Consider the following 13609-nt stretch of genomic DNA (forward strand, 5'->3'; position numbering starts at 1 on the left):
TAAAGTAACAAAGGCAGAAATTAAGGAAGAAGTGGATTACCCATCAGTATGAAAGAGGCTGATTTAAAAGTATTTTTCAGATACTGCACCTTTCCTTACCGCATGCCCTGTGCCCTACTTGGGGTCTGTGATGCAAGTGTTAATTCTACTCTCCCCCGTCATCATGCAGTGAGACAGGAAGGAGTGTGGCAGAGCAAGAATCTCATACTCCAAAGTCTGCCAGCCTGCAGACACATGCTAATTCAGAGCTCCTGTAATACACTGCCCTTACAAGCACTGAGTCACTGCACACCAAATAAATCATAGAAATATAGAATGGCATAGTTGGAAGGGACCTTAAAGACCATCCAGTTCCAACCCCTGCTATGGGCAGGACTGCCACCCACCAGATCAGGCTGCCCAGGGCCCCAGGCATCCTGGCTTTGAACACCTCCAGGCACCCACAACCTCTCTAGGCAGCCTGTGTCTCACCATGCTCTGAGTAAAGAAATTCTTCCTAACATCTAACCTAAATCTACCCTCTTTACTCTAATACCGTTCACACTTGCCCTATCAAAAAGAGGCAGCAGGAGGGATTTGGGACCCAGATGTTTCCACTGTGGTGCTAGCTGGAGCTGCTGTGAGTGGGTGCACATAGGAAACCTTTGCAGCGAAGTCTCTGCTGAATGAGTGGCTGCGTTCCCAGGGCCCACGCACCAAGCACAGCCCCTCCTGCCTCACCTTTCCTCCCCCAGGTTCCTCCTACTGCCTGTAGCTCCTGCCTTCCTCTCACTGCACATAATTGCAAACTTTTCTGGGCAATGATTCATTTTTTTCCTACAGATACACTAAATATCCAGGGAAAGGATACTGAGCATGTGATGAGGTCACTGAGGCTAGCACAGAGATGTCCAAATAGTTTTAGAAAAGCAGGCATCCTGCAAATTTAGCTGCGGTACCAAGTCAGTTTACCTTGCTGAGCAGTTTGCTGCTTCAGGTGCTGGATACAGTTCAGGGTATGGAAAGCAGCTTCTGGAATTTCTTCCCAGTACTCTAGTAGGTGTGCGATGGGGCTGAGAGCTGTGATTTAGTAAGTAACAAATAGTCAAGTTAACAGTTGTATAAATGTTAAGCTTCATTAGCAGTAGTATTTTCTAGAAACCCCCGGGCAGACAGGGGTTTCACTGTACCCTGAAAGACAAAGTAAATAGAAAAGGAATCTTCTCATTCTGCTGACTCAGCTGACGTGCTCCAATAGGCTGCAGGAAGCAGGGAGGGGACTGCCTAATGACTGGGAATAACAAAGGGGTGGGGCGGGAGAACCTGGTCATAAAATCCCTAATCCTCCACCCCTAATATGCATGAGGAGTTCCTACCAGCCATACAACTCAGTGTGTTTTATCATTGGACTTAGATGCAACTGAGGCTGCAATGGGATCAAATTTAAGTTCAAATGAGGTAAGCAAACGAAGCCTATAGCAAGTGTAAAGTCTGTGGAATTCTAATTTTCCACAGCAGAGAACCAGCTGTTTTAGGTGAATGGGCAAACCACAGGAAGCAGGTTTGCTGTTCCTTGGATCTTACAATTGCAAGGAGTGTTTTCCTAGGCTAGCATCGTGCAGAACCTTGTGGCATGTCTGTTTTCCAGTTATGTTTTAAGGTTAGCAGCATTACTTGCTGTGCTTGCTGAAAGGAAAAGCTTCATGTCAAGGAAGCAAGAAACATCTGTAGAGTTATTGGCATGGGTTTAGTGACTGGTAAATCACCTAATGACTATCATTAATACTCATGGACCTGAACATGATTTTGAATGGGAGATGTTTTAAATTGTCAGCCTAGAATAAAAGTTAAACATGTAGTTTAGTTTTCTTAACTTTGCCTTGTATTGTTCTTCCTAGACTTTTACGGGCACCTCAGCACCAGTGGAGAGAACGGTAGGTAGTAATTAGCTGCCCCTTCATTAAATGCTGTCCAGTGCTAAATGTAGAGCGCCAGAAAAATGTTGGGAATTTAGTGGCTCAGGGGAAAATTGTACTGGCTTAGTTACAGAATGCTGAAAGGCTCAGCTGCAGCTTCAGCTCTGTAGGTGAAGTACTGCCTTGCTTTTCTGATGCTTTTGGTGCTGTTGGTGTTGTGCTATATCTGGGCAGATTTGTTCTTCACCCGTGCTTGTTCTTGAATTCCTCTCCTTTTATATGGTTTGATTTCCTTGAATGAAACTTGCTTCTTGCTTTGTTCCTTCATATGAAGACTGTGTAAGTGGGTGTTTCAGTGTTTCTTAGTGCTTTAGTATTCCTTGTAGTCTTTTTATCTTGTGTGTTACAGTGACCTCTCATATAACTTTTGCTGTGTAACAGAATTTGAAAATTCAGCCTCAGAACATGTAAAACTGGAATAAACGTGTCTTATTTGGTCTCTCTGTTTTCATTATCCTTACTGTAGAGGTAGTGCCAAAACTCTGAATGCAAAAGTAAATAAAAGAAACAAACAAACAGAAAAACCCCCAAACCCTAAGGTATTCTCTTGAGACTGACCATAGGATGCATTCTGTGGCTTCCTGAGGTATTATCAGCCATTCAGGTTGATAATAAGTATTAGCATAAAGTAAAATGTCAGATAAGCTGTTCTGAGCTGATGAATGGGGGGCAGTAACAGCAGAAAGGGGTTGTCTTCAGATACTTGCCATTGGATCAATGCACTTGTCCTGTATTGGTGATGTGGTGGCTTATTAGCTTGGTTGGTTTAAGCTTTGATTGCACGTGATCCTGGTGGGGAAGTGTGATGAGGCTCTCATGGATGGTGGTAATTTTGGTCTTTGTCTCATGAAGGTTTGCTGCTAGTGATGGTATCTGATGTCTGATTTTAACTGAGAGCCGCTTGCTGCTCTCCATGTTCCTTCAAGGTGAACTAGCATAGTCAAACAAGAGTTTGATTGCAGAGTTTCTTCAGAAAGTGGCTATTAAATGATATTTAGGCTCATCTGTATAATCTCCCAGTCTGAAGAAAGTATGTTAACATAACAGAAATTGTTTTTAATCCTGTCAACTCAGCACTCAGCATTTGTTTTACAGGATCAAACTTGGTTATTTTTTTTTTTTTATATTTATTTATTTATTTTTTCTTTGCCTTTCATTTTACAAATGGGTCTCTAGGGCTGAGAGCTGTGCAGTTCACTGGCCTTAGGTCATGCCTTTCTGTCTTTAAAGTGTTTAGGGGGGCACAACTGAACTGAATATAGTAAATACAATATGAAGAAGAACACAGAGCCCCTTTCTCTTGCCCTTTTAGGGAAGAAAAACAAGAAAAAGCAACAAAATCATTAAGGACCTGTTTTTTTTTTGTTTTTTTTTTTTTTTTTTTTTTTTTTTGCCATGATAATTAGTAGTTGTGATGATAAATATGTGGATGTCAAACATCTGAGTTCTGAGTTGTTTTTTGCCGCTCCATAGCTCAATAAGGAAACTAGCTTTCATTATTAGTCAACATCAGGTCAATTCATGGAATGTTTGTGATCAAAACTTAAATGGCCACTTAAATTAAAAGGATAATGGTACTTGGTGGGAAACTGGAGGTAGTGCTCTTTAAGCTTAGAGGCAAAAAAAAAATCCCAACTTTTTTGATTACTTGAATTACTGTATCATATCAAAATAACAGACTAACATGGTCTTTGTAGAAAGCCATGCTGAACTGTAGTTTTCTGTAGGATTAAACTGTAGGATTCTTCCAAGTTTTGGATTCATTCTAATGAGAAATTCCAGCTGTTAAATTGCAAGCATGGAAAAAGTGGAAAAAGACATGAAAATGGCAGTCTGAGCCATGCACATTTTACATAGCTCTTGGAAGGAATTAAGCCTTGGTCCACTGCTGCTCCATTTGTTTTTATTCTGTATTAATCCCAGTGAGCTCTGCTGATTTTTAACAGTACCTAGCTATAAGATATCTTTACATGGGTGAAATAAACATGAAATGCACAGTACAAGAAAAATGTTTATTATGCAACTGACCTTGCCTGAGGTAGCAGACACGGTAATGTAATGAAATCCTGCTCACCCCTGGGGCTCCAGGGCTTTTTGAAGTTAGCAAGTGCTGCATACCTGACAGAGGCCAGAGCCATGGCAGTGATGTGGGGTTTGGTGTCTTGCTGGGCTTTCTGACAGGGCTGAGCATTTTCTTGGTCTTCGCAAGTTTTAAAGTAGGGATGGGTCTTCTATTTCTTTTTAAGCGAAAGCTAAGGAAAGAAGGCTCTGCTCCAATACATCTGTCACACTGTTTTGCTTTAATAGTTGCCTTTTCATTTAACTCAAGAATGTAGTATGTGTTTCATTCTAGTCCCCTGAAGAACAATTCCTTTAGAAGTACAGAAGGAATTTTACTGAAATAGAAAAGTTTTAGGGTCCAGTTAGGCAACTCTTATTCATATGGATGAGCACACACAAACAGTGCCACTGGCTTCCCTGGGAATAGATATGTCAGGATTGCACAAACGTGCCACAGGATTTTTATCTGACGTAGGACAAGGTGACCAATTCCTGTGTTTGTAATCTCATATATTTAAGTAGTTTCAACAGTGATTATTAAAATGCCTGGCTTGTGTTTCCGGTTTATGAGGTAACAATCAGGTCTCAGACGAAATAAACACAGAAGCTGAAAGTTGTAGCGTGTGTAATAGCTGACCTGGGAGACTTCTGGCCTTGGAATTCACCCAGTCTGTGATATGGTCATCATCAGATTAAAGAGAAACATGTGGAAGTCATTGCCAGCATTAACAACATTAAGTCATTAACAGCAAAGGATCCAGTTTAAGATATGCCTCTCAGGAGTTCTTTTCCAAGTGACTGTAAGTTGCTGTGGTCTGGATCTGACAATGCATTCTGACGCCTATGTTTAGGAGACAGAAGGTTGGACTTCTAAGTCTTTACACCCCTGTGTTAAGCACTGGGGATTTATTCACTATATCTGAAGAGTTAGATTACATATATTTGGTGAGTTATACTGGTATGGGAATTGTAACAGCAGTTAAAGGAACCACGTAAGTAGGCACACCCAGCTAATGGGGAAAGCTGAGCTCAGGGACACAGTCCTATATCCTATCTCTGTATGCTAGTTAGGGCTGAAGGAAGAAACCAGTACCCACTTGATAAGCAAAGCAGAGGTCTAGACCCTACTATTTAAAGAATAAGGCAAATTTTATTCCCTAAAAATGGCATCCAGAATGGTGGTTATGTCACTTCCCTGCAAAGGGAAGTTCTTCTATTCCTGTGCATCCTTCAGCATTCAAGAGATGCCAGATCTAGCTTTCCTGGGGAAAGGTGGGCTCTATATCTGCCAAAATAGTACTGTTGCGGACAAAGACACTCAGGACTTTTTGGGTGAGAGAGAAGGGACCAGGTGTACATGTAACAAATACATCAGTGTATATGGCAGGGATAGGCAAGCCTTAGTTATTGATCTTTGGGTCTATGACTAATTCTTTGTCATGCCCAATTATATTAAAAGCATAGAATTGTAGAAGAACTTGGGTTGAAAAGGACCTCGAAGCCCATCCAGCCCCAACCCCCTGCTATGGGCACGGCTGCCACCCACCAGATCAGGCTGCCCAGGGCCCATCCAACCTGGCCTTGAATGCTTCTAGAGATGAGGCATCATCAGATCTCTGGGCAGCCTGCACCAGTGCATCATCATCCTCTGAGTAAAAAATGTTCTCCTAATGCCTAATCTAAATATCTAGCCTTTCAGTTCTAGTAATTTCTCCTTGTCCTAGCACTATCTGCCAAAAATGTAAAAATCATAGAATCTTAGAATGGTTTGGGTTGGGAGGGTCATTTAATATTATCTAGTTCCAGCCCCCTGCTATAGGCAGGGACACCTCTCTCTAGACCAGGTTGCTCGAAGTCCCATTCAGCCTGGTCTTGAATGCCATAAACCTTACTGAGCAACTTTTTCCAGTGTCTCACCACCCTCACAGTAAAGGATTTCTTCATAATACATAGTCTAAATCTACTCTCTTTCAGTTTAAAACCATTTCCCCTCATCCTGTCAGTATGTACCCTTATAAAAAGTCCCCCCATCTTTCCTGTAGGCCCCTTTCAGGTCCTGGAAGAAAAAAGTCAGTTTCCCTCTTGTTTAATGCATATAGAAAAGCAGTTCTGGCAGTTCAACTCTAAAGTCTGGTCATGATGTCTTTTTGTTGTTTTTGATTGCCTTATGGGCCTCTTGCTGACCCTGGAAGGAGAGGGAAGGGATTAGACAGGTTTCTCTGAGGCTTTTCTCTATCCTGGAGAGGCTGAGTGCTTTGTTGGTGGGGCTGTAGATCTGCTTAATTACATTGTAAAAGAGCCCAATGCCGTTATTGTCCTGTTTGCTTAATTTTGTCCAAGTGTTGTGATACTCTTCAGGATAAGATTTCTGATGCAACTGGAAAGACATGGTCCAACAAAGCATATAATATGTATGAAGGAAATAGTAATAAGATACATTTGATTATCTAATGTCAGCAAATCATTTTTACTTTTGCCTTTCATATTAATATAAGCACTTCAGATGCAAAGTGATAAAACCCATGTGCTTGTGTTAGAAGACTGTGTGTTCACTTTATTGGGGTGTATTATATCTGTGAATGCAGGCATGAGAGGGTTTATGTGTAGAATTAATGTATTTTCTTAGCAGCTGGCATAGATAGAAAGATTAGACATCTGGGGGCACAAAACCCCTGTTTTTTGTCTTTCATAGAACCAGTAGACTCAAAGTTCAATATCAGTTCTAAGAAAATGTTAAGAGAAATTATATATTCATACACTGGTTTTAGAAAGAACAATGTTACCTGTGAAACAGAGGAGATGTTAATGTGAGAGTGGAGAAGTAGAGAACCACGTTAAGGAGTTATCTCCAAGGTGAAATGGGGAAGAAGTTAAGTAATAGCCAAAGGAATATGATGACATGTTAGTTTAGTACACAGAAGTTATGAGGTTTTATGAAACAAATATTTCTGAGCCCTAGGTATCTGATATTCAGTAGAGTTCCGAGTTGATTCCCAGGATCATCACTGGAAAGAGTAGTTTAGCTTTCTGCTGGGAACCGGGTCTGTGGATGAGTGTCTTCATGAGAAATAGCTCCTGACTGTCAGCAGCATTTTTGGTCTACTTGCATAGCTACTGTGGCAGCTATTGGAATCCCAAAGGAGTCCCATTACATTCCAGACCTGAGGACACCAATGTGCATAATGTCAGGAGGTTCATTTTGACAGTAGAGAAGCACTGTTAGAAGGGACTGTTCCTTATCAGATTAAACTCAGCAGCAGTTCTCAACTCGTGTAGTTTTGAAAGCTGCACCTTCTTGATCACATCTGGAAAGGGTTATGTGCCAAAAATACATCTAATTTTTCCAGATAGTACAACTGGCTTGGTGATAGCTCAGCCTTAAAATCTGTTTTATCCACATGGTTGATAGTTCAAAGTTAGAGCATGCAGAGGTCTGACTAGAGACTGATATTCATCTTGCTGTTGTTTCTTTTTCTTTTTTTAATTGCTCTGCAGAGGCCGGTATCTCCTTTCAACTTGCTTACTGTAAAAATACTAAGACTGAGGAACGTCCGGAAGGCAGACTTGCGTAAGTACTTCTGCAGTTGTCAAATATTTCTTACAGTTTCTTATTTGGTCAATATTATTGTCCACAAGTTGGGTGGGAATACTGAAATGCATTCCTATAAGTTTGTACATACTATTTTTACTGTGATTCTGAAGTACTGCTTTCTGCACCTTAGTGGAGGTGCAGAAAAGAGGCCAACTTAGGCAAGGTTATGCATTCAATTTCAGGCTTTGTACCTCGTTGTATGAGACTTATTTTAGAGAGCTACTCTTTAAATGATGGCAACACTTGTACTTCTGAAGGAGAAACCTGAGTACTCCCAATAGAATTTCTGGTCAGAAGAAAGGATAGAATCGGTGACGTGGGAGTAAAATCAGCAGTAGAAGGAGAGTGTATGTGTTCAAGAAACATTAGATGTTGTACCGAGGGACATGATTTAGGGAAATACTGGTGATAGGTGGAATATTGAACTGGATGATCTTGGAAGTCTCTTCCAACCTTGGTGATTCTGTGAAAATAAGAGGTGTAAGTAGTTTACGTGAGTGTTTATGAAGGGAAGACAGGAGAAGATATCTAGAGTAGAGACTTCTAGAGATCTAGCAAGATCAAGTGTGAAATGATAGTGAAATAGGGAAAATTGTGAATTGTAATGGTGAAAATACCACAAGACAGAAAAAATCTCAGCAGTAGAAAAGTCTATGGAGACTGATAATATCCCACTGTAAGTCCTATTAATCTTCTCTGCCTCTGTGGACTCTGGAAGGCATTAGTCTGCTGGACCAGAGCATAACAGCAAATTTAAAACAAAAATCCTATATGGGAGAAAAGTGCTCACTGTCCAGACCTTGCACTTATATAGTGTAGGGACTCACTGAACTGTAAATTTTTAAAACATGCAAGTTTGCTGAGGAGCTTCCTCACAGCTTTATTTCCAAAGATGTGTCGTTTTCTTGGGTGCACTCAGGCTTGCACAGGTGCCTCTCTAAATGCAGTAATGTTGCTAAGAGTCACTTTCATGGAGCAGTTCAAATTCTCCTTGATATCTCTATGTAAAAAAGGTTGTAAAGGCAGAAAAGAAAAAGAGTAAGAAAATCTCAAATCTATAGATTACAAGAGCAAAGAGGAAAGATATAAGCTAAAGAGGAAAAGTCAACATGATGTTTGCTGGAATCACACTGAATGCGTCTAAAAATTGTCTACTCAGGATTTCATGCAGTTTAGCAGTTTCTAAGGGAGCCAGCAATGTATTATGTTGTTCATATAGTATATATTTTGGTGTTTTATCTAGTGTGATGGGTAGAGTAGAGAAAGCTTGTCAGAAATTGAAGCTGGTTGCTTATCGGAAGAATGTTGTTGGAACATGTGGAAATTGTGCAACAAGATTATTTTTGAATGAATGTTTACTATCAGGGAATGAATCTTTGTTTCACTCACTTGTGGTATGCTGTATTACTTAATCCTAGATTTTCTACAATGCAATACTAGGATACGTATTTATTGGGTTTAGTGTCTTCAGTTTTCCATCTTAAAAAATCTCCAAGAAAATATTCTATTTATTGCTTGTGTCTCAATGCTTTTTACACTAGAAATTACAGATCATCAAACTTTTATTTCCATAATATCTGCCTTGTCACAAATAGTATTTGTGAAGTTATAAAGCCTTATAAGCTGTGAAAGAAACAGCTGTGTTTCTGAGAGGTTAAAGATGTATTTTGATTTTCATAGACATAGTTGTAAGCTTTGTATGCACTGCCTTTTTACTTAACAAAAAGCAGCTATTCAAATGCTTACGTGGTGATTTGCAACAGTTAAATATGGGATTTGAATGGGTAGTCACTGCAATTGCACCTGCAAACCTGAATGCTCAATTGTGTATGCATTTGTGTACTCCAGCAGGTCACCTGCTTATGCTTCAGTTCATTGTGGTTGTTCAAAGGAAAAAAAATTACTCACAATCACTACTTGCCGCAGTGAATAGTGTGGTCTTTCTTCATGAAGCCAACTGGTTTGTTTGTCACAACATATTGACTTATTTCTTTGTGTTCTGATCCCAAGAATGGATGCATATTGTGTATTTCTTCCCTTAAAATACCCCAAATTCAGAACTTGATTCTGGCTTCCCACAGGTTTGTTTAAAGCATATTTGGCAGAGAATTCTCAAGCAAGAGGGTCTTCTTTTACAGAAAATTTGTTTTCTGAGGAAACACTATTTTGGTAAAACAATAATTTAGGGTATTTTTGTCTGTAGCCTGAAGGACATGTTCTGAGGCACTGAAAAGGTATTTGGGAATCCAAATATTATAGTTTTCCTCAAAACCTCAGTATTTTCAGCTGCAGGAAGAAATCCATTTTCTAATTTTGTAATGCAAAAGATATGCTTCTTGTTACAATCCTTAGTTAATGTTTTTTTGCTGTGCTTTGGCTTTTGTTTTTGCTCTGATTAAACCTTGATGTTCCCCATTCCATTGTTTTTTTTTTGTTGTTTGTTTTTTTTTTTTTTGTTTTGTTTTTTCATATTTGCTCATTCTTGAAGTGTTTGTGCTTAATGTACTGAAGTTAATCTTTTTCCTCGGTCTTCGAATCTCCCATTGCTATTTACTTCACTAGGAGAAAAAAGAAACATGCTATAAAAATTTCTCCCTACTATAGCTCCAGAGTAAGATAATTTTAATAGATTTAGGTATAGGCCTGTTAATTCAGACTGTGTTTTGGACCTAGTTCTGGCTGTGTTATGGAATCCTGGGCAAGTTATTCAAGTTTTCTCAATGTACTTAATTGCTTAATCCTTACATTGCCAGAGTGAAGTAACTTGCTGGTGTGTGTCAATCTCTTTGAAAATGGAAACTCCACTATTAATCACCATTAACCATTTGAATTTCCATCTGCCTACACTTGTGCCTTTGCAAAAGATCTGATTGGTCATGTCCTTCTGATCAGGGCTGTTCTAGGCACCAGCCAGATGTGCTGTGCTGTTACCAAGCTCCCTCAGATTGCAGTAGTGTTGTTAACTGTGTGATGAGGGCAGAGCTTTGGCAAAAGCATTATGGTAGAAAAACCCAGTTCTTTAACTGTTACTGAAAGATTAAGAGGAAATAACATGAGGAATATTGTATTTAATGTGACACAGTAATGCTGCTACACCTTTTGGGTGTGATGCAGGGACTGACTATAGGATGAATTATTTGACCTCTTGACTCATAAGGTTATTTTGAGAACCAGATGACTTGTTAAACATTGCTAACATGAAACTGGAAGAATACGTATTGCATTCTAGGTATAAGACCAAGGTCATTATGTCCTGTACCAACCTTTTGTAAGTTGTTCCATGCCAACTTTCTATCTGAGTGTGAGGGGTTAGAATATGGAAGGAATTGACATCTCTGGTGACACTTTTGTTCCCAGATAAGAATGATTACAGGATTTGTCAGTCTGGAGATAGGGCAGTGGGAGGGAGTAGGATAAATTGTAACATAATATTGGTGCTGAAAGACCAAAACTTTATGAGGAAGATGCCACTTCTAAAAACTGTAAATATGTTAATCAAAATGAAATTGCTGCATTGTGATTTGTGCTAAGGATTAATGGAGGAGTGATACCTTTTGGCAAAATGAAACAAAACTATATTCATTCAAACAAACACTTGGCTAAAGGCTTTCAACTACCTTTAAGTCCCCCCAAAATGAGGAGAGCATGCTAGAAGACAGGTCTCTTTGCTTTGTTGTGAGTGCCCCTTGGACAGGGCATATACTGGTAGCTGTTCTTGTGCTTTGGTAGTGTTAAACTGCTTCCTGCCACAGTCACTGAGCAGTCATGAGTACAGAGTTTCCTGCAGCATGGATAGGTGTGCATCTACAGCAAGTGCTGTACAGTGCATTCTGCAAATAAAGAGTAATGTTTTAAAAGAAAAATCATTTTACTAAGATTGAAAAGTGGGAATCAGCATGACAAATGTACAAGGATATTTCTGTTTTCCAGTGAGTACTTTGTTGTATTATTTATTCCTTAAACTACATGCTTCAGGAAAAAATCCCCTCTGGTGTTATCTCAGTCTTACTGGTAATAAACACATATTGAAGCATTTCTTTCTCTAGACACATCATCACTCTGCTCATCTTTTTGTTATGCAGTCACCCTTTCAGATTGCTATGTGACGTTGTGGTTGCCTACTGCCTCGTCTGAGAAGGTTCGGACCAGAACCATCAGGAACAGCAAAAATCCAGTCTGGAATGAAGCTTTCTGTTACAAGATTGACCGACGAGTGAAAGTAATGAAAATAAATGCTTTTCACTATTCACCTACCTGCACACAGTTAAGAGATCTTGCAATGTTGCAGCAACTACAACTGTTGCTTGCATCCTCCTATCTATTCCATCTGTTTGATACTTAGAAGTCTACTATTCTGAAACAATAAGAAGCACTTAATTTCCCTGCTGAAAATGTCCATAGTATCCTATTCCTTGTCCTAACACATACAGGTGAAACCCAAGATAAAGATCACATGAAGATAAACATACAGTCTGATGGAAAAAAAATCCTTTAATAGTCTACAGCCTTGCCTGCTCTATACACTTAGAGACAAATGTCACACAACAAATGCAGTAGCTAAATGCTACTGTTACACTGTTTACTGTTACACAGTTATATACACTGTTACACAGTTATTTAAAACAAATTCATGACCCATCTTCCTCATTTCCTTTCCCCAAGCATACATTCTATCAAATCAAGACTCAGGTCAAATGTGAGGCAAATGATGTCACCTAGGCCCTGTGACAGATGAATCTGCTTCTTTGTTCAGACCCATGCTCCCAAATCCCCTTCCCTTTTATGTTTCTTGCAGTCCTTTTTCCTTCTTTCCTTCAAGCACTGGAGAGAAAAAGAAAGCATAGTCTTGAGGTTCTCCTGCCTTATCGGGTTCTTTGAAAGAAAATATTGAAAGAAAATCACAATATTCTTAACCTCTCTTTGCAGAATGTGCTTGAGCTGAAGGTTTGTGATGAAGACACGGTTACCAGGGATGATGAACTATGCACAGTTCTCTTTGACATAGATAAACTCAGTGTAGGACGTACCATTCGAGTGAAGTTTCAACTGAATCCACAGGTGAGCAATGGAATCAGTGAGCACGAAAACTAATCTTCTTCCACCAAAATATATCCTTATACAGCATTTCTTTATAGTTTCATTGAACTGTATTTCTTTGCTATTGCCAGAAATAATTAAATCCCTATAGCAGTGCTCCATGCCAGTTTGGACTTTTGTAATAATAACACAGCTAATTCTTTGCATTCAGAACTGAAATGTGAAAAACGGCTGTTTTATGGGAATGGGCAGATCCTACATCTGCATGCTCATGTGAGATTTAGATGTCAAAATATTAGTTTTAGCAAATGCTTTTTCAATATCTTAGACTTGAATATCTTCATCTGACACCACAGTTTCTTTTGTAAATTACTCTTGTGTTCAGGGAAATGCTCCAAGTAGGAGTATAAATGTTTATTTTACAAATGATGTGTACATGAAGAACAATACGTAATATACTCTTCTTTCTCCTTTTTCCTCATTTCAGGCACGTGAGGAGCTGGAGGTGGAGTTCACATTGCAGAACACGTGAGTAGACTCTTACATTCTGTACAAACTGTCCCATTCAGTATAAAAGTAGTATGGAAAACTTATTCATCTGTGACAACGCTTCTCAAACCCTCAGTCTCCAAAGCAGTATGTAGATATATTCATTCAAGTCTAGTAAACTGGAATTTCAGAATTTAAATTTCAGAATTTATAATTCAAATATCTGAAACTCATTTTTGTCCAGGATGACTAATGCTTCCTGGGCATCTATGTCCCCTGGTTCTCTTTTCCTCATTGGATTAGTATATAAGGAAGTACAAGTTTAAAATATTAAAGAAACTTTGACTATCAGAAAAAGGAATGCTAAGCCTTGGTGTCTCATATTGACCCTTTTCCGGCACTCTGATGAAGGACAATATCCATCTCTGTGGTATGCTTTATCACTCTGGGAAAGTTATTTGAAAAGATTTCTGTC

The 13609-nt window shown here is 39.3% G+C and overlaps 1 protein-coding gene across 1 annotated transcript in view; it reads left to right on the top strand.

Moving 5' to 3' along the window:
* The first annotated feature begins 1317 nt into the window (after window positions 1-1317).
* LOC140253635 (cytosolic phospholipase A2 epsilon-like) overlaps window positions 1318-13609 on the top strand; it is a 32550-nt gene continuing 20258 nt past the window's right edge. Inside the window, exons 1-6 of the mRNA XM_072339381.1 lie at window positions 1318-1437; window positions 1878-1913; window positions 7512-7584; window positions 11691-11827; window positions 12535-12666; window positions 13133-13173. Coding sequence (XP_072195482.1) covers window positions 1411-1437; window positions 1878-1913; window positions 7512-7584; window positions 11691-11827; window positions 12535-12666; window positions 13133-13173 — 446 coding nt within the window. The 5' untranslated portion in view covers window positions 1318-1410. The remainder of the gene's footprint in view (window positions 1438-1877; window positions 1914-7511; window positions 7585-11690; window positions 11828-12534; window positions 12667-13132; window positions 13174-13609) is intronic.

The sequence above is a fragment of the Excalfactoria chinensis genome, chromosome 5 (genome assembly GCF_039878825.1).
Source record: "Excalfactoria chinensis isolate bCotChi1 chromosome 5, bCotChi1.hap2, whole genome shotgun sequence".
Classification (NCBI taxonomy): Eukaryota; Metazoa; Chordata; class Aves; order Galliformes; family Phasianidae; genus Excalfactoria; species Excalfactoria chinensis.